Raw genomic sequence first — 23,917 nt, 5'->3', positions numbered from 1 at the left:
TTTAAACATGCAGGACATTTCACCAAGTCGATGATTTTGTACCTTTGAACTAGTTGATCTGCAAAAGGAAATTTCCCGTCCAGAAGAACCTGGATATCCATCACCTGCTGTCTGAGGATGTTCTCACATTCCAGAAGGTATCCAGCAACCTCAGCTTCATTTAAGAACTGAATACCAGACTCAAGACGCTTGACATCCTTTTAAAAGGAAAACCAATTTAATAATGAAAACAGAGATAAACATTACAACACTACTAGAGCAGCATAGTTCTAGCAAGACTTACAGACTGAAGAGAACTTCTTGCCAGCGCCAGCTTGTCCTCCCCATTGACACAGTCCCGTTGGACCCTATTTGCAATCTGCTGCAACATCTCAAGCCTACAGCAGTAAAATGAGAGAAATAACAATTAAAATCACAAAAAAAACTTGCATCTACAAGTATTGAATCTCACCTGGATCCATAAGCAATACTATTATTGAGAAATACAGAGCTATTCAGCCTTAAAGGTTCAGACGCCGCAAAAGCTGTGTCACTCGATCCAAAGCTGCCGATACTACTGTCGCTGACGGACGAGATGTTGCTAAACATGTCCATGTTGGTTGGTTTGTTGAGCAGCCTGTTGCTCCTAAACCGATCGTACTGCTGCATGTTGTACCCCTGGCTTGTCAACCAACGTCTCCAGCCTCAGACATGACAAAAACTGCTGAAATGTTTTCCACCCCGCTCACCTTTATAGAGTCCAAGGCAGGTGTGAATCATGTAAAAACGACACACACCCCGTTTTAATGTGATGCCCTCAGGATACGCAAACAGCATGTTGAGACACTCTACTGATATTAAAGGAGACTTGAGACTGACGCCAAAAGGACAAACCCTTCTATTCATAAATGAGGTAAACTGCTGTTTCATGGATGATAAATTCAAGAATCCATCATCTTTGAAACACTGTAGTCAACAGACCGTTTCATTTTGAGTAAATTCAAAAGTAAAAGCACCAACAAGAAAAGAAACTGAACACCAACTGAGCGTCCCTGCATGTGTGAACCTGCATATTGAAGCTGATATACAAGGGAATGTCAAATAAGGGAAGCAATGTGAGAGCTTCGGCGTTTAGCCTAGGAGATATGGTTCGATGTACTGTAGTGGAAAAACTTGTCAGATACCCTTCGCAGTCTGGCTGGAATATTACTTCAAATATTAATTTGATGATGTGATGTGATTTATTTATGTATTTATTTATTTTGGTTCATTTTTAAATACGTTATTTACTGACTTGAGAACAAGTATATCGTAAAAATATAGAAAAATATATAGATTTTCCATGACAATATTTGTGATTGTGTCAAATTTTAAGGGTTTTCCTGCCACTGTATTAAACTAGAAACTCCACTCATGTTACACACTTTTTTTACTCATCGTATTCCCTGCATTTTTTTAACCAGACAGCTTGGCAACTCATTTTAAATATCATTGAACACAATGAGATCAATTTGACTGCAGGCAGCAGAGTAGCTACAACACACACAGTTGACACACATAGAAGACAAAACCTGGAAGACGTCCGTATATCCATAAGAATCTACAGAGCACCGAAGTCGGATAATAAATGAGCATTGCATAACAATGATCAGCCATTCAGATATTTCGTGATTTGTTTCACGTACCGCTCCACTTCAGGCCTCAGGCACTTTTCTCTTTCTAGCATGGCAACAATTAACTTTCCCCATTCCTTCTCCACATCATTGGGGTGATGGCCAGGTGGCAACTGAATCCGTCCAAACTCAATCCACATCTGTCAAAACAAGAAAAAGATGTAGCAATGTCATCCTGCCATTCAACAGTACAAACTAAGAATCATTTATGCATCACATTACCTCCAGCATTTTATAGAGGTTTTGGATTTTTGTCTTCTCATTTTCTTTTAGTGGGATTTCACTTTCCTTAAACTGCAAATACTGTGTATAAAGTGCCTGTAAAAATACAATAAAGATAACAATAACAATAAAGGGAACTGGGAGGAAAGAGAAGTGAGGCAAGAGAGCAAAGAAAAACCTTGAGTTCCACTGGACTGTTTGGGAATGATCTGTCAGACATAATGGCCACATTGTGTTTGATCCACTGGCTGAGGTATTTTATCATGTTCTGGTACTCCACCCATTTAATATCGACATCCTGCAGAACAGAACAAAGGCTTTGACACACTGGTTTTCAGCAACCACAGAATTTATTGATGTGTGAGTTACATTAGCAGTGACACCATCCGCTCCTTCTGGTACTTTGGGGAAGGCATCGTACAATGTAGAGACATAAGTGATGACTGACTTCTCATCGGGTGACTGAACGTCTACATCTGAGGAGAAAAGAACCACAGGATAATTTACACAAGGAATCATTGGATGCAATACAAAACAATAAAGAAGAGCTCACCCTCTGGGTCTAACAGTCTGGCCACGCCCAACTGTTCAGCAACACCAAATGCATGCTCCAAATTGGAGCGGTTCGTTTGTGATGATATGAGTGTCATATCAATAAGGTCTGGTCTGGAAGTGAAAAAGAAACTCATGATAAGAAAATGCACGGTGAAAAACGACCAATCCAGGCAGCCAGCGATACCTGTATTTATGAATGATGGCATTGAAAAGGCGGCCATCCCTCCATGAGGTTGTGAAGTTATCACACCGCACACCCACATAACCATCTGTTATCTGCTTGGACCAGAGCAGCAGCCTCTCCTTGGCTGTCATGTCCTCGGATTCTCCGGTCACATGGATCTCCGAGATCTGCCACAACAACGAAGCCAAATTGGAAGTGAGGGACATGAAAGTACACACAAAAATCACTGGTACTGCAATAGAGCAGCTCAATTTTGATATCAACCGTGTGTTATTACATTTATAACATTCAACATTTACTGAGCTAAACTGGTCAAGGAGGGACGCTGGACCTTCAACACTTCAACATCACGACAGCAGAAACCAAAAAAATGACAACGTAATCTCAGGTTCCTGTTTCCTCATCCTTCCCTGTCACTTCTTCCTCTGTTTGAATTCAGTCCTTGACATTATTTTCTCTCGGTTTTTCCAAATTTTCTGTGGTCACATGCTGTCTCTCTAAATAATTAACTATGCTGCTATCACAGACAATTATATGTTGTACGCCATGTTTCTGAATATGCCGGCAATAAATGTAAACCTGTTACTGAAACAGTTTCTATTAACATTTAAAATCTATTAAAAATTTCTGTATGACATTTTCTGGCAGATCAAAAGTCATCCCTTAACATTGCGCAGTAATTTTGACCACATATTGTGGCTTGCTGTTGATGATTTAAAAGCGTCTTTCCCTCAGACACCGTACTTCAAAATTTGCTGACTCATCAGACATTTAAAAAAGCCATTTACAATAATCATGATCCCAGGAAATCTCAGCCAACCACAAGAAATAAAAGTCAAGATACAGTTTTCAAATTGCATAATCCAGTGGTGCCTCGGTTTTCGAACGTTTCGGAATTCGAACAAAAATTTCTAGCTTTTTTTGCTTCGGATTTTGAACGAAAATCCAGAACTCGAACGGCCCCCAAAAAAGCCAGAAAAACATAACAAGCGCGGACCGATCAGCTGACCACGACGCGCTTTGTTATTGTGTATAACGCAGCCTCTGTATGCAGACGTGTCCCGTTAGCTACATTTACTGACTGTTTTTTCTTCATATTGAGGTGTAAAACCTTTCCTGTCTCCACACTGGACCGTGGTAGAGTGTCACAGGGGAGGTGCTCGCTCTCCACACCTCCGAGGCTGGAGCTCACTCCAGGGTTTGATGTCCTGTTGTGGGCTGGAGCTGGGACAGGGATGAGGCGAGTCTGGGACAGAGCGTTACTTGGTTTATGACTTTGTCACAGCCAAACTGCACAGAAGCTCACATTCAGAGCTGGACACGCACCGGGCACCTCTTCACTTCTGGAGAGACGTCACTCACTCGACAACCCCTCCCACATGCAGCGGCCACACACATAGAGGAACAGCCACCTGCAGCAGACACTCTACATTCACTCCTACAAAATCCTATTTTAAGGCTTGGAACACATGATTTCTTTTTCCATTCATTGTCATGGGACAAATCGATTCAGATTTTGAACAATTCGCTTCTCGGCTGTCTGGAACGGATTGTGGTCGAGGACCGAGGTACCACTGTATTTGGAATGTTGAGCCATTCAGTCTGGGCTTCCTCAACAACAGACACATTGCCCCAATCAATTCAAGTGATTCCCAGGCCTCTTTTAGGAGTAAGATTACACGAAACCATGTCTCTGAATACTCATATATCTCTTGATATGAACCTTGGTTCAACTTTGTTTTTTCAATTTATGCCAAAATGAGGTGTGACATATCTTCTTGCCAATCAACCAAAATCAAAAGGCAGTTCATGAAATTCATCACAGAGGGTTTCATGGAAAAAGCCCAGACTCAAATGTGTAAACAACAAAAACACAAATGTCTGATCTGTGAACAGCCAAAAGACAATTATTAATAGACCAAACAATGCCAAGCAGGAAGCTCTCGGCAGGCTCTAACATGGCTGATACCTAACTACACCCCAACAGCAGCACCAACTCGTGGGATTGTCAAGCTATGGTGGTATTTTGTCAACACTGGACGCCTGACTCCACTCAAATTACGTGGGATGTCAGGTTAAATGCCACCGCCATCAATAGTGACTCACCATTATATAACAACAGAAAATCAACTGAGACAGAAAGGCAGCGGTTTTAGAACCTTTAGAAGCATAACTTGTGTAGTATAAAACAAACATTTATCATGACACATGCTAACCTGAACATCACCAACAAAAGCAATATACATTTTTGCTTCAACTTAGAGGAACATTTTGACACACGCCTGAAAGATTGTGAATCATGACTTTAAATAAATATCACCATGCCAGTCGTCGTAAAAATAGCTACAACAAAAAAAAACAGCCTGTGACACATGATGACATGTGACAGTCATGCGTCCCACTGCTGCTAAGAAGGTGTTCTCGCCCATGATAACCTTGTAGCTAACTTCACAATCACAAACAGTGATAGTGTGTCAGCAAGCATAGCACTATTTTACAACCATTATGCAAGGAGCGGAAGCATACGTGTGTTCATTTTCTCGGTGCTGAATTAGGAAGCAAACAGTCGAGACAAAACATATCGCTCAAAAAAGTTATTTTTTCTAATAAGCCGAAGCTTCTTTGAAATGTTTTACAAGATAATGTATTCAATAATTCATGATGTCGGGGGTTGTGTCAGTGAGAATATATTCAACCAGAAAAGCATTCAGAGAGGGCACACTTCTGCCAAGCAGCTTCAGTCCACTCCAACACAGTCTCCCAATAAAAAAAAAACTGATCTGGATCACTCCAAAAACTGACTCATTCGCAAAACTCATTTTGCTAATATCCTGAACATTTCATCAAAGTCCGTCAATAACTTTTCAAGGTGTAGATCCGACCAACCCCATAGAAAATTTAACCTCCTTCGCGGATGCAGAGTCAATAACTGTTCATACAATATAATGAAGTAATGTCAACCCTGTCTCTTGGCATATGATTATCAAAATGAGTTACAATCGATATATTCACCCTTGTAAAATATAAAAGCAGCATGAGTCACAGATGTGCCAGAATGATGACGTAACCTAATAAAGTCGAAAGGCGCAAAGCGACACTAACTAACCAAAGATGTCAACTTGTTCCTAGAAACATTGCAGAGCACATCAGCTTAACAGTGGTAGGAATGCTATGAAAAACTTGTGCGAATTTGTGTTTTGTTTTGGGGTTTTTTTACCTCATTTTCAATGAATTTATCAGGATCGAAGTGCCCAGAGCAGGTGAAGGCTCTGGGCCGTCTCCTCCTGTGTGGCTGTGAGCCCCATATAATCCTGGCAAAGGTTTCTTCCACAACCGGATCACAGAAACCCCTTGGAGTTTGCAGCATGTGCTCAACGGCACCAAAGCTTACCGCCCTCCTTAACTGCCGTTGAATCAGCCTTTTCACAAGAGCGCCATCCTTTGTACTCGTACTACTGAATTTTTTGTTTACACGGTGAAGCTTGTCATCAATTGAAGCATGTTTTGCATTCGATGCTTCTTGTCTGGAAAAGTGTTCCAACTTGGGAGGTTGTCTGCAATCCAAGACTTGCTGGTCTGTCTTGCTAACAAAAGGCATTTCCCTGACATGAATCCCATTGCAATTGCAGTCTTCCCGGGGTACCTCCACTGTTGTTTCGTCCAGCAGTGAGCGGATGTGTTTCAGGTCCACATGAGTCACATCCTGGATCACAGACTTTTCAGACTTAGTCGTATCTGTGGGCACTTCACTCTGAAACGATTCTGACTTCCTTCTCTTTCTCTGGAAGTACCGGCGACCTCTGGAATGCTTGGATTCAGCCCTGAGGGGAGCCTTCTTTGGATCAACATAGCGTTCTTCCTTTTCTCCCCGAACACAGCCAAGTATATTTCCCATGACTTAACGTCCAATAGTTAGAGGATATTATCCATGCCCTGTAAAAAAGGTATCCCTGTGACTGGAAAAATATTGTCCCACAGTCCTGTTGGCAGTCAGGAATCCGTGACAAACATAGCAGGTCCAGAGTTTACTCTCATTGACAGTGGCCGGCCGCTTTCTTGTCCCCTGCTAGCTCATATTCACTCTAACTGACCTTTGAAACTTTTCCTGCCTGTGGTAATCCAGCAAAGAAACGCACACCCACGTGGAAGTGGCTCTCAGCTGAGCAAGACGGAAGCAGACTGGTACGCAGACCTGTTTCAGGCTGGTTGGTCTACTTCGTCAGCACTGTAAACATTTACACACTGCAGCCACCTACTGCAACACCGCTTCTGTATATGGGTCAAATATGTGAGACATCGAGAGGATGGAGGCTGACACTGGCTGCTGCGCATCATTTCAGCTAAACCAGTTGGTAATGACTGAATGGATCAACAGACGTGTGAGTGTGTGTAGACCTTGTCTGAAAATCAAGAAGCAAACAATGGCAGAGCCTGTGGTTGACCTAACACGACACAGTTTGAACAAACTCTATTATCTAGAGAGATCCCCTCTGTGGCAGCCAACAAGGCTCAGGCCCCAAGCAGGAAGTCATTAGCCATTACATCACATTTACAACAGAAAACAAGGCAACAAAACTGTTCTCCCTCATGACAAAGGAATGCAAGTTAAATATTTACAGGGTGAGAACTGTGAGGCAATAAAATCAATGTCACCCTACTTTAAAAATAACTGTGTCCCAGTGAGACTTAAATGTCACCCAACATTTCTATCTTTGACTCCATTTTTTTCGGGTCAGTAAGAAGTCATGTTACATGATAAGTTTATAACCAGTTCCGTGATGCAGGCCAGACCATGGGAACAAGAAGGCACATCAATATTCTAGTTCAAAAGAGAGTTGTGTATTGGCATCTGATATGATACGCAACAGGTGTGGTGAGACGATATATTGTGATTATATTATGATGTGTAATCACAGCAATATACTGTAACATTTGTTGAGCGGAGCATTTTTACGATTATCGGCTTATTATATGAGTAGACTAGTCTTTTAAATTCCATGGGCAGAAAAAAGTGCGTAAAAAGTGCGTTTTATTACTATAAATTAGCCTCACTACAAGTTGTGGGAATATTTTACAATCTCACAATTAAATTCAATTCCGGTATTTACAACCACGATTCAATTATTTATTTATTTTTTGTTTATTTTTTGGGCCCGCACAAACACGTCACAAACAAGACTAGTAACAAAAGCAAATTTTCACCTTTTTTTCATCGATTTTGGGATATTTTAAATTAATTCGAAATGCTAACAAATTATCTGAATCAACTTTTTGGACCTGAGATAGTGTAATTATTATGTTCCATGAATCTACTGCGACACATCTTGCAACACTACTCAGCTCTGCAAACTCAACCATCGTTCCGGTAACAGACCAACAGGCTTGAATCTTGAATATGAGATCTTGATGTCTTTCACAAGGCGCAGAAAGGAGGAAGTCACATGGCTGTGAGCATGCTGCCGACTAGCAGTCTGACGCATTAATGGAACTCAAAAACAGAAACATAGATATCCAGGTCTTTACTTAAGAAACACAGATCGAGTGCACTTACAATGTCAATAGAGAAAGCACAGCTTTTCTTACACCCCTGGTTCAAACTGGATCTTATTACCTTCATCTGACATCATTTAAATTTTAAAATCAAATTCTCATTGCGATTCTTTTCCACCCTCTATAGCCACTCACCTAAAGCAATTCCATATAAGGGAACACTTTCCAACACTTGTTTACATGACTCAAGCTTTGAGTGATAAAATCAGTTTATCAGCACAAAAACAAAGATTAAACTGAGGCATCATACTTGTCAAGAAGATAATAACTGTGTCAAACAAACCTGCTCAGAAATACAACAAATTCTGAAGTCAGACATATTTTAAAAGATATTTTAAGATATTTTAAAAACATAGCCTGCAGCATGATAAGCTCGCTAAAAATAAAAACCACTCGACTATCAGTCATGAGTTAACTAACCCGACACATTTATCCAATGTGACAAAGAGTTCATAGAATTTGATCAGCAATTTATCAGTAATAAAAACAAATATTCCTGACGGCCCATCCCTGACGCTCCTTACAGTTCAAGAAGAAACAAGTCAGCATCTCTGCCCAAGCCCCTGCTCAAGGGCTTGCGTGAGACTGACAGCAGCAGGTGTTGGCTATAGTTTTGCAGACTCTGGCTATCAGCGGGTTCAAGTCCAGACAATATTGTCGGCAGACGGTCGCATGTTTAATCAGAACTGACGCCCAAATCCATTTATATTAAAAGACGGAAACGCATCGCAGAGACTTGCATAACTGTATGCACTCATAATAGAGGGGGATCACAGCACAGCAATGAAGATTCAGGGTGACACCTTGGAATGGGGAAAGAATCAAAAACCTGAAGTTAACTTTTTTAAGCTCGAGCCAAAAAAACAAATTCAAGCCTGGAGCTTGAAACACTGGCATTCAACTCACTGCCAGCAGAACACTTTTCATCTCGTATGGAATGTTTCAGAGAGTGTAATAACCCCAGCTACTACGACAGTAGATCACCTGCAGTTATTTTGGGTATTTTATCAGAACTATTTTTACACGTTTGAAGATAAAATTATCCAATCTGATACACACCTTTGACAACATACCCACAAGCCTCATTGTCACATTCTCACTCCTCAAAAGTCGAGAAAGGGATAAGAACCACAGGTAGAACAATTCAAAACTACAACCTGAGGTTTGTTTTGAATTGAGTTCAAGCATTTTCACAAAAAAAAAACGATAATTGCACTCACCTGAAAGTGCAATATAATGGTCCAGATTAGTCCCAGGGTCAGTTTGGGATTCCCATCCGTGATGTCATCATTCCTGATATTTACGAGTTTAACCTAAAAAACAAAATTAATATGAATCTTGTTGTTGTATCAGTACATGGGTACAAACACAAGTTTTGCAAAGTCACTTTATATATATGTGTATGTAATTATTAGCAAACAAAGATTGTGATAAAGATAGAGCTGTTTTTTGTTTTTGTTTTGTATTTCTTTTTTTTAAACTTGTCTCCTCTCTCCAGAGATTAAATACAAAGGTTAACAGAGAAAACAACAGCAAGAACATACAAAAATTAAAACCAAGAAAATGAAGTCCTAAAATACACATAATTTTAGTCAAAATGCATATTAGTAACAATAAAGCAAGAATGACTAAGCACTGTAAAATGAACAGAAACTGTCCCAAATATTTCTTCATGACCAGTTTACCTCCAACCTAAAGAGGGCGACGTAAAAACAGGGCCACACGTGGGCCCCAGGGCTACACTATAGTCAGGGTTGGTCCAGGTAACCAGTTAATAGCCACTTCCTGGTGACAGCGTGGGACTGTCCCCACTGTCACCGACTGAATTCACTGATAAATGATAAACCTTGTGCAATTGAAGAAAAACAAAAACACATACACAACCACCACTACATGTTTTTTTAAGTGACGGTTTGAGAAAACCAAAAGTTGTTTTCATTTTGTATTCAGTTAAAAAGTAGGAATCCAATGATAGCTGCATAAAATGCATCATTCTCACCCACAAATGGAGGCCTGTGTTAAAGTCATCCAATCAGTTGGATGCATTTACATATATCAGTCATCTGAAGTGTAAATAGCAGTGTTCTCAGTTTGTTTGTTTGTTTGTTTTGCCTACAAAATCAGCCACTGGCAACGGCTTCATCCAAATAAAGACAGTCATGTTCTGAAAGGTTGGAAAAATACTTTCAAACATACAGTCAATGTTGACATAGATTCAACATATTTTGATGCTTACCTGCCGCCTCTTTAAATAATCCAGTGCTATTTGTACATTTTGAAGTTTATGAAAACGCATCCTCCCTCTCTCTCGAGGCTGTGGAGACAGAGAGAGAAGAACAGGTTGCTTATTTTCCCCTCAGGACAATGTACTTCAAATATAGGTGACAGCAGACAAGTGATACAGGCGAAGTCTTCAAGGACACAGCAACAACTCCTGTACTTTGAATAAGCTGACAAAATTTCCTTCAAAACTGGAACACACTCTTTGGATACAGAGCAATTTTGGAAAATTCATGCTTGACAATGGTGCAAAGAAACAACTTGACACTTAAATTCAATCGGAAAAAGCAAAACACTTGATGGTGTGAATATATTTTTGAAAAGGTAGCTGTTATGGGCTCATAGTCCAATGGACAGGTTGAGATGGGAAATATAACAAAGCAGTCAAATACTTTACTGTGATTTGGTGAATTTCAAATTGAAACATTGGTGAATTGACACAATTAAACACTGCAAAGGTTCACTCAAGTCAAGCTCAAATGCTAACTACAATCTTAATTATAAAAAAAAGATGATTCATTATTAATCACTGTGAGTAATAATTCATAATAATGCACTGATCGTATTTATAATTATTAATGAAATATGCATATCCTCAAAGCTACTTGCCCATTCATAAATAAAATATAATCAAAATAGTAAATAAAATCACAGCTCAGATTGAAAAAAAAAAAAATTTAACCCAAAGTTTAACACTAACATCAGACAAAAAGAAAGGAAAATATGAATCAATGATTTAAATTGTTAGTGGACAAAGCAATTTCCCTTTAAATATTACACAATCCCATGCATTCAAAGAGGAGGCAAGCGTCACTGCTGTGTCTCGTGAGATAGTTAGCAACAAAGGGAAGCGCACTAATGTAACTTAAACACAACGAAGGCTACAAAGCTCAAAACAATTATGCCGACTACAAATGTATCTCTGAAGCATGTCACTGGAAATTGCTAAAATAAAACAAAAGGAAACACTTTTGACATTTGAAAGGGACTGCTGTATATTAGTAGTGATGTGACCAGAGTACTAAAATGCGAACAATGATCATTTTACAGTCATAGCAGGGAGAGGGTAAATCTCTTCTTCTAAATGATCTACAGCAGCACGACTCCTCAGTTCCTAACTAACCAGCCACAGCAAGCTGTGAAATGGACTTTACTGTTACTAGGGGTCGCTCACACATACCCCCTTATCATCATCATCCACCGTGTCTCCATGCTGCTCAACCCCGCATGCGTCTGTCCCACTCACCAACCGCAACGTCTTCAGAAAATCACGCTCCCTCGGCTTATCAGCGAAAAAGGCCACACATGGGGAGGAAAGACAGACATGGACACAGACACAGCCACCAAATCAATGGGAGACAGGACAATGGACAGAAAAAAAAGACCAACGAGGTAGAGGATAGTAGATGGATGTAAACAAAGATACTGGGAGAATGACTATTAGTAACATTTGGAGGCAACTAAATGGGATTCTTGCACATGAGATCATGCAGTTTAAATTCAGGGAAGGATCATAATGGGTTAGCATGTTAAACTATGCTCCAGATGGAAGAATGAAAGAGTCATGTTAAATAATTCTCCAGTCTTTAAAAATCATTGATATGGCTTGTCAATTAAATGAACATTAACGGGTGATGACTTTACTAAACTTTTGGTAATATTTATTTAATTATTATATTAATTTTATGATACAATATATTATAATTTTAATGATAATAAATAACATTATAATTTTCATGCTTTAGTCAAGAGTAATTTCAGTACGATGAGAAAATTAGTTATCAGCTCAGCATAGAATGTAAGCAATTATCCAAGCAAATGTCATGGATCAATGAGCTGAATTGCCTTTGATAAAAGACAAAAGAAAAATTGAATGAAACCCGATTGATAACAAGACGCCTGTTCGGGTTCCTTGTTTGACCACATGAGGGCGTTATACCCTTTTTTTAACTGAAAATGAACCTTCCAGATCGGACCACTTCAGAATACAAATATAAATACTTAAAAGTAGCCAGTAAAATCAACAAAAAATACCTTAACTTCAGTACTTCTTCCATATATTATTGACTGAAAATAACGGGAAAAGGTAAACCAAAGACGACACAAAAAGCTCAAGTTTTGAATGTGTGCATCAAAAGGATTATATTTTAGATCAGAAGGAATCTAAACGTTGAAACACATAAGTTCTATTAGTCTTATTTATGATTTAGCTGAAACGACTTCAATGAGCAGAGAATATTATACAGCCTTGCCTTTGTTTAAAGAATCAAATCATAGTGAAACATCAAAACAAACGCACAGTAACACTGCTTTCATCGAGTACTAGAAAATAAATGTCCCCTAACCCAAGCAACAGAAATTTAGACCCATTTATATCCTCAACTAAAATGACATTTTCACAAAAATGCCCACTTGTATCACTTACCTAAATGGAAAATATGTTGTTTTTGTTGTAAAATATGTTCTATTTTTAGAAGAAAGAAAGAGGAATTACAATATTTCTAAAAGCCACAGTGCAAAACTGACTGCACCGCATTCATCATCAGCATGTCTTTTGTTGAAACACTTTCACAACATACATTTCATGTATTTGGGTCACAGTGAGGCGTTTAGATTATTCTTGTCACACCTTCGTCAAGGGAAAAATGTCCCCTTTAATGTACAGTACATGCTGTTTGCTCAGCAGAAATGTAAAGTAGTATAGATCAAGAGCATTCTCTTCAATACCCAGCTGCTTAATACATCCATTAAGAACCCAGATTCAGCCCACGATCAATACCCTGGTTAGTGTTACCTAAAGAACATATGTCAGCCTGTAATGTCCCCACCTGTCCTCTCACTGGGACCCATCCTCCGTACTGGGCACCAACACAGTACGGAGGATGGGTCCCAGCACTGGCTTAACCATCAGCCACTGTCACAGCAGCAAATCAGTTTTAAAAAGCACAGGTTTGCTATGAATCTATCACATACACACTATTTTAATATTGTCGATAGTGCAGCCACCTACCAGTGTGTCTCCAGAAAGAACCTCCAGCAGCGAGATCAGGTTATGTCCATCTCGTAAGTCCTCATACAAGTCATTGATATGCTTGCGTACCTGCAGAAAAAAAGACACTTTTTAGATGATTTTTGTTTGTTTTTTTTAAGAAAATCAATACATTGCAGTTAAAAACTAATTTTAAGATGGTGACTTTTTCAAGCTTTTCTTTCAAACTTTCACAGGAAACATAAAAGCCCACTGACAATGCTTCGTTTGACTACAACTATAAGAGTCGGTTTTGTTTTCAAAATATGAACCATTGTCAAGTTGTGCACAAAAGACCTTGAAGCAACTGTGAAAGCAATTCTGAAATCAGATGACCAATTAGCTCTCAGTGCACCTTCATTTATTACACACAAAAACTTTCTCAATGTCAGGGCCAGTCAGCCTTTATCAGCAGTCAGTTGAGCACTTGAGCCTGACACTTGACAAGTCCAGGCCTTCTCCTTCCAGAAGGCCCCACTCTCCTTCCTGTCCTAAATACCGAGGCTCAGAAATCCGCCCCCCCAGCCTGCTGACCTGCTTTCACACAGGGCTTTCAGCACTGTAATCCCAGATAGCCGCTACAGCTGTGGAGCCAAAATAGACCTGCACCCTTGTGTTATTGGGTCAAGCAAAGCCGTCTCACAATAATTACTCAGCACTTCTGAAGAGTTTTGAACAATGACAGGTTTGGTTTCCTGGACAGAGGGAAGACTGTAGTCACATACGAGCCTTTCCTGAATCTGTTAAAGGTGATGTCATGGATCTAGGTGCATGTTCATATTGTATATGCAAAAATGAAACCATGTGATGTATCATATCCCAAACATCTTACGGAGAGAAAAATCACACATGGGGTTAAGAACTTTTTCAGTTCCAAATGTCATTTTTCACACATCATTTTCTCACCAGTTTATTCAAGAAAATTAAAAACCAAATGCCATCTGAGAAGTTCTACTTACATAGCTGTATCAAATATAATTCCCAAACCATATTATAACATGAATTACGTATAAAGCTGCGCAAATTTATTAAATAAAAATAATGCACAGTATAGAAAGACAAGTGATGAGAATGAAAACTGCTTGAATTACCAACGTAATAGGGCAGAGGTTCTTAACTTTCTTGATTTTGGGTCCCACCTTCCCCAGAACAAATGGGCCCGGGACCCATTCAATAGAACTGATTCATGATTCTTGATTTCATTTGTGATCAATAACCATATTTAATCTACTTTGACGTAAACAAACCAAACCCTTGTGAAATGACATGAAACCATGTGATCATCTCAAAGATATTTGTCATCGTCCAACCAGCAGCAAAACCAGGTGCAAGTCGTGTTCATCAAATTACGAAAAAAAAAAAAAACAGTTGAAAACTGCTGATAAAATTGGTACAAGTGAATAAAATTCTGAATAGAATAATTATAACAAAACCATGTCTGATAGCATAAAATAAAAAATATATAATTTATTGAAAGTCCAGAGAAGATATTAGGGTAAATGAAAGTATCACCATAAAATATTCTAATTAATTTTCAAAACTGCTTCAACAGGTGCTTTCATGCACAGTTTTTACTGTTGGGGGGGCAGCATCACTCTCTTTATCGTTTTTTTTCTTTTCAAGAACTTCTCCATAGTTGGTAACAATCACAGATTTGCAGCTGCCAAGTCAATGCAGTGACACACGTGACTAATGTATTAAAACTGAGTGTCTTGCGGCCCTTGTGTGAAACAAGGTGTAAAACAAGAAAACTTCTAGCAGCCCTCTAGGAGGCGCTCACGGCCCAACCATGGGCACCGGCCCTATGGTTAAGAATCAGTGTAATAGGGGCCATATTTGTTGCTTGTAAACATTGACTCAAAAGAGTAATATATCAATGACAGTGGTTCGAAATGGGCTTATGGGCTAAGCGACTACATTTCGTTGGTACTTCTCATTTTGTCTGTATATCTGGATTTAGAAGGGTTTTTTCACTAGGCTTTGCAGTTGCAGTCATCAAGCAAAACAAGTGTCACTAGATCACCCCTTAAGAATTCTGACACACTACTGCCACCTGCTGTCTGACTCACCTCACTGTGGTCAGTGATGGTTCAAACAAGTTATATACATAGAACAAAAAATAATAATGTGGGTGGAAATGAGTAGCTTGGAGGAATGTCCTTCCAGTTATAGTGCACATCAATATGCAGTATATTTACTCCAGAACAGAGATTATAATATAAAATGAACCCTATCAATCAGCAGGTCAAAGGGTAAAATATATATGGTTTTACTTTAATAAACTTTTATATTGTGTTACATGTGACATTCAAACTGATTTGTTTGTTCCACATACATAAAAAACAACTTTTTTTCTTGACTGTGGGTCACAGGTCATGCATCATTCAAGGGTACAAAGCCGTGTAGAAAAGTAGTTGCATTTCTAAATACATTTAACCATTGCTGGCGTTTACTGGTGTAGTGTGACCTCATGCTGTCTGCTATTGTTACTCACTTTTTGAAGTATTAAACTCGACTATAAAATGGACTACTTTGAAAATATAATTTCCATGTGTTATTATTAGATTATTAGCATCTACATTTTTGTATTATTACTTATCTTTTTGTAATTACATATTTACAAGCAGAATCCTGATAAAAGGATTTGTTCATAAATAAGGCACCTCAGGTTGTAGCTGTTTGGTTTGCACTCATTAAATAAAAGTAATCCCCATTTATATGGGAGACGTGACACAGCCATATTCTTGTAAAATAAATCTTTCAACCCTCTGGTTTTGTCAGTGCAAACAGAAATGATTACCCATTCAGATTTCAGGAATTGACTCATTTACACAAAGACAAAGTAGCTGTGACATGTCAATGCTTGTCTACTTTTTTTCCATGTTCAACAGACGGGAAAAAGTATTACATTCCCCTGATGATGTTGTCATGCTAAATGGCTTTTAACATGCTTTAATTACATCCCAGGAAACACCTGGGCATGCCAGGACTGATCATGACAAATGTCAATGATAATAAAAGGTTCACTCTGAAGTGCTCAGTTTGAAAAGTAGATAATGCTTTCTTCTGACTTGTGTAAACAGCTCACACAATAGGCTCAACTATGAGCATTTCTAAAGTCACAAACCAAGCTGTGATGGCCTTTAATGGTCGAAATGCAAGTGCTCATTAGACTCTTTGTCTTTCAGTATTTCCCATCAGGGGTTGCCAGAGTAAGTTAGCCTCCTCCACCTGATCCGAGCATGATCCACCCTCCTCCCACCTGCTAGACCAAGTGGCGATCGCCTCACTTTAATGGTTGATAAGGTTTCATGAAACACTGTCCTAATTCTCTTGAGCTTTCAGTTTAGTAATCACGAGGTTTTGTTGATATTGTTGTTCAAAGCCAAAGACTACACAGCAGACGGTGCCGTCTTGTGGCCTCAGAAAATGACGACACTGTTTCATGAAACCTCATCAACTCATCATTACTAAGCCTCAACACTGCCCTCATCGACACATCACAAACCTCAGCTTTTCTTTAAGAGAGCTTTGTTTATATCTGGCCGCATACAATGTTAGCGGTCACAAAATATTATTAAAATGTCTCTTACCTTCAGCAGATGCTGATTTATCCATTTGGTAAATGTTTTCTTCTGTACTCTGTCTCTTTCATCTGGAAAAGACCAGAAAAAACAACAGAGATGAGGACACATAAAAATGCAAAAAAACTGCTGACTCATGATAAATCCCATATACATTTTACAAATGTTCTTGAAAAAAAAGGGAATAAATAAATAGAAATAATGGGCAGGGGTGAAGAAGATCTCAAATGGCCTTTCTTCTCTCAAAACCACATCCGGATGCTAGAGGCACATCCTGCAAAACTAATGAAAGTGGAAGTGAAAGAAAAACCTCCTTTCAGATTCAATATTTCAACAAAAATCTGCTTTTGAATTATGCAACACTTTAAGGAGTTCATTCTCGTCTCTTCATTTCCTCCTCACTGACATCATCACATATGTGACTCATTCAATTTTAAGTGTGCCAATGACCACGCTCCAAAAATACAAATGCTCCGATTCAGCAAAAAACAGACACAGCTACAATGAAAACAGCCTGGACCTGTAATTTGCTGGTTACATCACAAAATGAAAACAACAAAACAGCAACAGTTGAATATGAACAAGAGAGAGATGAAGACAAATACGAACCCAAGCAGCACATGAGAGTCACCAGATGAGCTTTAAACTCCCTGTCGGTCCTAAACAGGTAGCTCATCGGACCATCATGAGGGCCGTCGGGAAGATCGTGGCTCACACACACGGATGCCATGGCGAGGAGTGAATGTAAAAGTGGAGAGCTCTCCCTCTTTTCTGCCTACCAGCCTCTAGGGCAGCCGTGACTCTGCTTCCCATCATGCATCCAGAGCGAGTCCTGTCAGGTTTTCCATGGCTACTCACTATTTTGATTTCTATTCACTGTTTATGGAGCAGCACCGCTGAAAGCCGCGAAGAAAGCCGCAGAAGAAACTGTTGCGTTCTTTCAGAGGGAAAACAGATAAATTGCAGTGTTGCACAAGGCTGTGGTGGAAACAAATCGAGACAAAGATCTCATTAGAGTAGAGAACAAATAGGCAGCAAATATAAGTAGAGTAAGCTGAAAAAGTCATTCAAGTGTTGAAGCAAAGGTTCTCAGCAATTACTGATGATAAAAATGAATTATTTAGGGCTACATATGGTTGGTTCAGAACCCATAATATGGATGTGCTAAAGCACGATGCAATGGTTCTAAAACTATCAAAGAAACATATGAAAGTGGAATAAAAGCTCTAAGAGAATCAATCATTGATTCAAAAGTCTTAATTCAGTCTCTCGTGGTAAGTGCAGGTCAATCAGAGAGCATCTTAAAATGATGATACTTAAAAGAGTAGAAGACAGAATGAAAAAGATTAATATATATAATATGCACATAAACTGCTTTGTATATTTATAGAGTGAATAATGCTGTTAATAAATACGCAAATACAACCCCAGTCACCACTTAGACCAAACGCCTATTATTATTTATTTTTAAATCAATAAATTACAATCGTGATACAAATTGAATCATCACCCAAATATTGGGAAAATATCGTATCAGGTGAAATTCATGTCATCCCTGCCCTAGTAAAATGTCGCCAAGCTAAACAAGACACTATGTACTTTATAAGGAGTAATTACAGGATAATATGCCACAAATACACATACGAATGAGTACTTTATTTATGGTATATAATATATGTTCCCTCATCTAAAGAGTGACTATGGTACAATCGAGACAACCCCCCTACCAAAAAAAAAAAAAAAAAAAGAAAAGGTCAGCTGTAGTAGTTCATTTTGTCAAAGCAATACATAAGATGATTCATAATTTTGATAGGCAAGTACTGGTCCACATTAACGTTTTAATAAAAATTTCATTTCAAATGCAGTTGTTTTATTGTTATGATGTAATAATATCTCCAAACAAAAAGAGGAAGTAACCAAATGAGTCAAGGAAAACTCAATTCAGACCTCTGACATAACAACAATGCCACTCGGACAATGATGTATGTCGCCGTGACTAAGCAGACTCCAGTGGATTATTACAATAATTCAGTCTCCCTACTACCACTGGCCTGAGTCTCTAACCATGAAAGCGATCTGTTTAAATCCTCCAGGAAATATGGCAAATCAGAAAAGAGACCATAGTTCAGAGACAGTTAAAAATCTCCTGAGGATGGGGAATTCAAGCCTGAGCTGCCAAAAACGATTGAGTGAATTCAACATTGTGGTGCCATCTTGAGGACTGAATAAGAAAAAGCATTGGAGTCACAAGACGTGGTCTTCTGACAGTTATTCTTTGATTTCATTTGCCCTAACAAATTTCACTGCTGCTTTGAAATAAAATTCCTGAAATAAAACTCCAATTGATATTGACCACTAAATTTATTCAGAGCTTGTACTACAGCAGATGGATAGTCTGAGTTACAAAAGCTGACAGCCATGAAATGTCATGCAAAGGAATATGCTTTAGGAAATGAATGTATAAAAGTGGTAGTAAAGAAACATACCGGTTAAATGGGCCAACACGCATTATTGATACATGCAACAGAGGTGCTCTAAAAAGTACTTCACTTGAACGATCTGGCAGGCTGACACTCTCCAGCGGCAGGACAAGAAAAAAATCCTTTGATCCCTTAAGAAGTCATCAAAGGAGAAACAAAAAAGAATCATAGACAAAAGAAAAATCCAAAAGCTTAAAAAGTTCCTGCTCCTTAATGGTAGAATATATTATTATTATTATTATTATGAAACTAGTTGACAGTGAACATGCTATTTAAATAAAAGTTGAAAATATTAAATTAAAAACAAAGACATTTTTCTGTTCGTTGCAATTATATTACATGATTTTATTTTACATTACATATTTTTAAAAATAAAAAAAAGGAATGAGGTTAAAGTACGAAACAACAAACTATTAATAGATTGAGAAACTATGATGCACAGACTGTTTTCCATCGAAATGCAAAACCATAAATTATGCATGAGTTTTGCTTCAGTTCTTTATGGCAAGGAGAAGCCTCCATAACATCAGGCAAAGACAAGACTGAGCACTCAGACATGCGTGACAGGAAAACTTTGGCATCATCATTTCACAGCAAATCTGTTTATTTGTTGTTGTTTCTTTAATTCAAAACATCCAGATGGCATCAGAGCTGCACGTCATTTCTTCGTTTTTTTTGAAGCAACAGCCCTTTTAAGGCAACAGAGGGGAGGGGTGAAACATAAAGGCAGAAACCTTGAGAGAACCAAGGTCACAGAACAAGCTCACTTATTAATCACTCGGGAAAGCAGGAAGAACAATGGAGCAAGAGGAATGAAGGGAGGGAAGAACTGAAGGCAAACTGAAGCATAAATCTTCTTTTTTGCACCATAGGCACCTGGTGGTGATCAGATGATCTCTGGTGCTAGACGTGTCTTCCACAGCAGTCCTCTACTGTCATAGTTATTTGTAGACCTCAGCAGAGCACATGTGCGTTTCTAATAATAGCCACGTCTCTAAACCATGCTGCCACAGACCGCCAGCCGCGTAATCTGCCATTTAAGTTATGCCCTTCATTTTCTTCCTTTCAGTCAGGATTATTCCAGCCTGAATAATCATTTATTTCGGCGGCACGTTGTCACAAATAGAAGCAAATTATTTTTTAATTAAAACATGCGCGTGTCCAAAAAGGTTTTACACAAAGGCATCTAAATTCTTCCTGCCAAGGGGAAGTATGAAAAAAGAAGTCTTTCCGATCAAAATCTAGCAAGAGTAAGCTGCTTGACCTTGTTTACGGGGGTCACAGATATAGAGGCTCAACTGAAAAGCCCTTCAACTTTCAGTCATTGGCAAGGACTCGCTAAACATTCTTGCCAAACCGCTCTCGGATCCCATCTCTGGTGTCGCAACAGCTAAGTAGGGTCGTTACTTCACCCATGTTTTGAAGTGCTTTAGCGCCTCAGCAGCCATATTCTAATACGTTATACAGATCACACAATAGCGCTTTGTACCGGACAATATTGTTATCAATGTTCACATTAATAACTCTATTTAGATTTGATTTGCAAACCTCCTCTACCATGCAAGGAGGGGTGGATCAAAAAATGACTTGTGTACGAGCATCAGATATCAATAAGGTAGAATCATATTTATTACACTTCCTTTGATGATATAGTGTCCGTGTTGGCTGAAAGGCTTCAAGGCAGCTTTGTGCCCCTTATGACAAGTGGAACATCATTTCTTTTTTTTCAGTAAATAAACAACAGGCTTGTTCACAATGAGCCGTTTTTATGGCAGGGTACATTTGCAAACACCCTACAAAGGTAAAACAAGTGTCCCAAACTGCACACAACACAACCTAAATATCCACGATGGAGTGATGAGTCAGCTGAAGACGTCTACCTCTGTAATTTGATAGGCATGCCGTCTGCAGAGCTTGTAAACAGATTAGCTGGTGAGATGATGCCGGTGGACTTCTTGTGGCAACATTTTTCCCATTCTTTGCAAGTGAGTTTACAGACTTCTCAAGAGGGAGGGGCAGCATCCAAAATATGTGTGTAGCTGAAACTGGTTGTCTTCAAAGCAGATCTTCCAGTCGCTCTGAGCGTGTGCAAAACCAACAGAAATGAGTTTTCAACGCAATGTTTTTAAAGACTTCCACAAGACTTAGCTGTAGGTTTTAGCAGCTAGACACAGGAGAGGCTTTATCCACGTCATAAACAGGTCTTTACCTTTACGACGGGGCCATAAAATAAGGTTGCAATTTATGCATTCAAGCTGGGAACACCTAGTTCTGACTCTACTTTTTTACTTAAAGAAATTTCTCCTCATAATCATGTTTATTTTTTTTAAATGAAACGTTCAGTTTAATTCAGTTTAAACCCATATCAAAGCATTTTATCAAATTTATTCAGATGAAATCATGTGAACTGAATGGCATCATAGTCTTAAAATAAATCTGTGGTCCCATCTTGGTTTTACTTTATAAGTGAAGGCGAGGCGAGCTTCACTGCAGTAGCACTCAGCGATACCAAGGAGAGGAAACGCATTAACGGTCGCTAATGGGACATCTCTACGCACACACCACACACCAGACCACCTTCCATATGTCCAACAGCTGCAGCAGACATACAGTCTGTACTGGTCAAATGCAACAAGCTCATCTAAAGCTGCTTTTTTTTTTAACATCTCAGGTAAACAGATCATTCCCATACAAATCTCCATAATACCAAGATGAATCTTATGATCAATTTTTTGTGAATAAGTATAGCAGAATAAAATCTCTTAATATATTCTTCTTATTGTATATTCTTTGATATATTTCAATCTGAATAAATACTTTTTATTTGTCACTAGACAAACCTAAGGCAATAATTTTTTCCACTTTCCTTCAAGGCTAAACCACACAAAGTGACGAGCATACACCAAGACAAAAACACTGACTCAGTTGTTTGTTGATCCTTTCTAGTTTTCGGTGGCTCATAAGTAGAACAGTCTAAAAAGATTCGTAAATGGTCATTCAGAGAATTTATGTCAGTATGTTGTCCTACGATTGATCACTGCTTTAGACTGAACAGCTAAAGGTTAATCTAAGATAAACTTAAGAGTGTTGCGTCATGCCTGATAACGTATAATAAGACAGGATGGATCACTAAGAAAAACAGGCTTGAGCTGCACTTTTCTCCACTGAACAAGACAGTTTCCTTTCAGTTATTAAGGGATCAACTGACGACATGTGCAGCATTTGAGAAGGGTGGAGCTGCTGGAGAGGAAGAGGAGCGACTACACAGCATGAGTCAGGGTGGGAAAGTCAGATACTCACGAGATGATCTCATGTTAAAGGAGCTAAACAGAGCAGCCAATCTGTTGACGTCACCATGACAACAGATGAATATAAAAACATGAGAAAACAATGGTACTTAAAACAGCTGCATGTGATTGTAAGTAACTGGAAACAGATGGAACGGTGAAACACTGTCTCAGCAGCTCATGAGGCCCATTGATCGGATCAATACAGGGATTGGGTACAAGAGCCAGCCGACTGTTTCTTTGCAACATAATTCCTAAATCCTGAATCAGTATTTTTGGATTCATGAGAACTGATATGACTGAGAAATGAACATGAGATAACACAATGCCTGTTTTACTTGACACAAGACGGAAGCTTATCGGTACAAAACAGGTCCAGTCGCATTATGTTGTTTCAAATTGAAAAGGAAATTGAAGCAAAATACATTTGTGCTTTGTTAGTCACCACAGCACAGGCTTCAGAGATGGCAATAATTGAGTCAACTATGTTCAATGTGAATGAACAATACAGAATATATTGGAAATTAAATTACGTGTTATAGATATTGTCGTGTCTGCGAATACACTAGTCACCTTCATCAAGAGATGAAGTCAGTATTTGACTGGCGCCCCCTGAAGTGACTTGACTTCAATCATCTTCAGTCATTGAGTTATGGTTTCACATTTAACACTGATCAATAATTCAGAAATGAGCACAGTTAGAACAAAGAGGACATCTTTCACCAAACCCAGAACACAAAAAACAGCTGGTGATCAGAACACAATAAAAAGTAGAACCCAGTAAACACATGACTCCATGCTGAGAGAATAAAAATAAAAATAAAACATGTTAAAAAAGAGAGCCCAGGAAAAGGAGATGATAAAATAAATTAAACAAACATGAAAGTTAAGGCGTATATGAGTGTTTATAAAAAAATTACACATGAAAGACAAGTTGTTACAGGCTAAACATTAGAGCTTATAAATAAACATAAATGAGTAATGGCTGAGCACCATAGTAGCAACAATGAAAACAAATGCATATAGGGAAATTTTAAGGTAAGCGCCCATTTATTTTTAAAACATTTTAAGACATTATTGAGCCGCTGAACAAAA

At 38.7% G+C, this 23,917-nt stretch overlaps 1 protein-coding gene across 5 annotated transcripts in view; it reads right to left on the bottom strand.

Annotated features, from left to right (window-relative positions):
• Positions 1–23,917, bottom strand: part of dst (dystonin) — a 92,162-nt gene that overhangs the window by 57,210 nt on the left and 11,035 nt on the right. For 4 of the 5 annotated variants that reach the window (XM_053874836.1, XM_053874838.1, XM_053874837.1 and 1 more), the window contains 12 exons: positions 17,065–17,126; positions 13,454–13,543; positions 10,400–10,477; positions 9,384–9,476; positions 2,614–2,780; positions 2,428–2,540; positions 2,244–2,350; positions 2,053–2,172; positions 1,875–1,970; positions 1,665–1,792; positions 284–377; positions 43–197 (listed from right to left, as the gene is read on the bottom strand). In XM_053874836.1, the coding sequence (XP_053730811.1) occupies positions 43–197; positions 284–377; positions 1,665–1,792; positions 1,875–1,970; positions 2,053–2,172; positions 2,244–2,350; positions 2,428–2,540; positions 2,614–2,780; positions 9,384–9,476; positions 10,400–10,477; positions 13,454–13,543; positions 17,065–17,126 (1,303 nt within the window). Of the gene's footprint in view, positions 1–42; positions 198–283; positions 378–1,664; positions 1,793–1,874; positions 1,971–2,052; positions 2,173–2,243; positions 2,351–2,427; positions 2,541–2,613; positions 2,781–5,830; positions 7,573–9,383; positions 9,477–10,399; positions 10,478–13,453; positions 13,544–17,064; positions 17,127–23,917 lie in introns of those variants that run through there. The other variant, XM_053874840.1, reaches the window with a different exon arrangement.

The sequence above is a fragment of the Synchiropus splendidus genome, chromosome 9, assembly GCF_027744825.2.
Source record: "Synchiropus splendidus isolate RoL2022-P1 chromosome 9, RoL_Sspl_1.0, whole genome shotgun sequence".
Lineage (NCBI taxonomy): Eukaryota > Metazoa > Chordata > Actinopteri > Syngnathiformes > Callionymidae > Synchiropus > Synchiropus splendidus.
The sequence above is the reverse complement of the archived record's forward strand: the minus strand, read 5'-3'. Positions and strand labels throughout refer to the sequence as shown.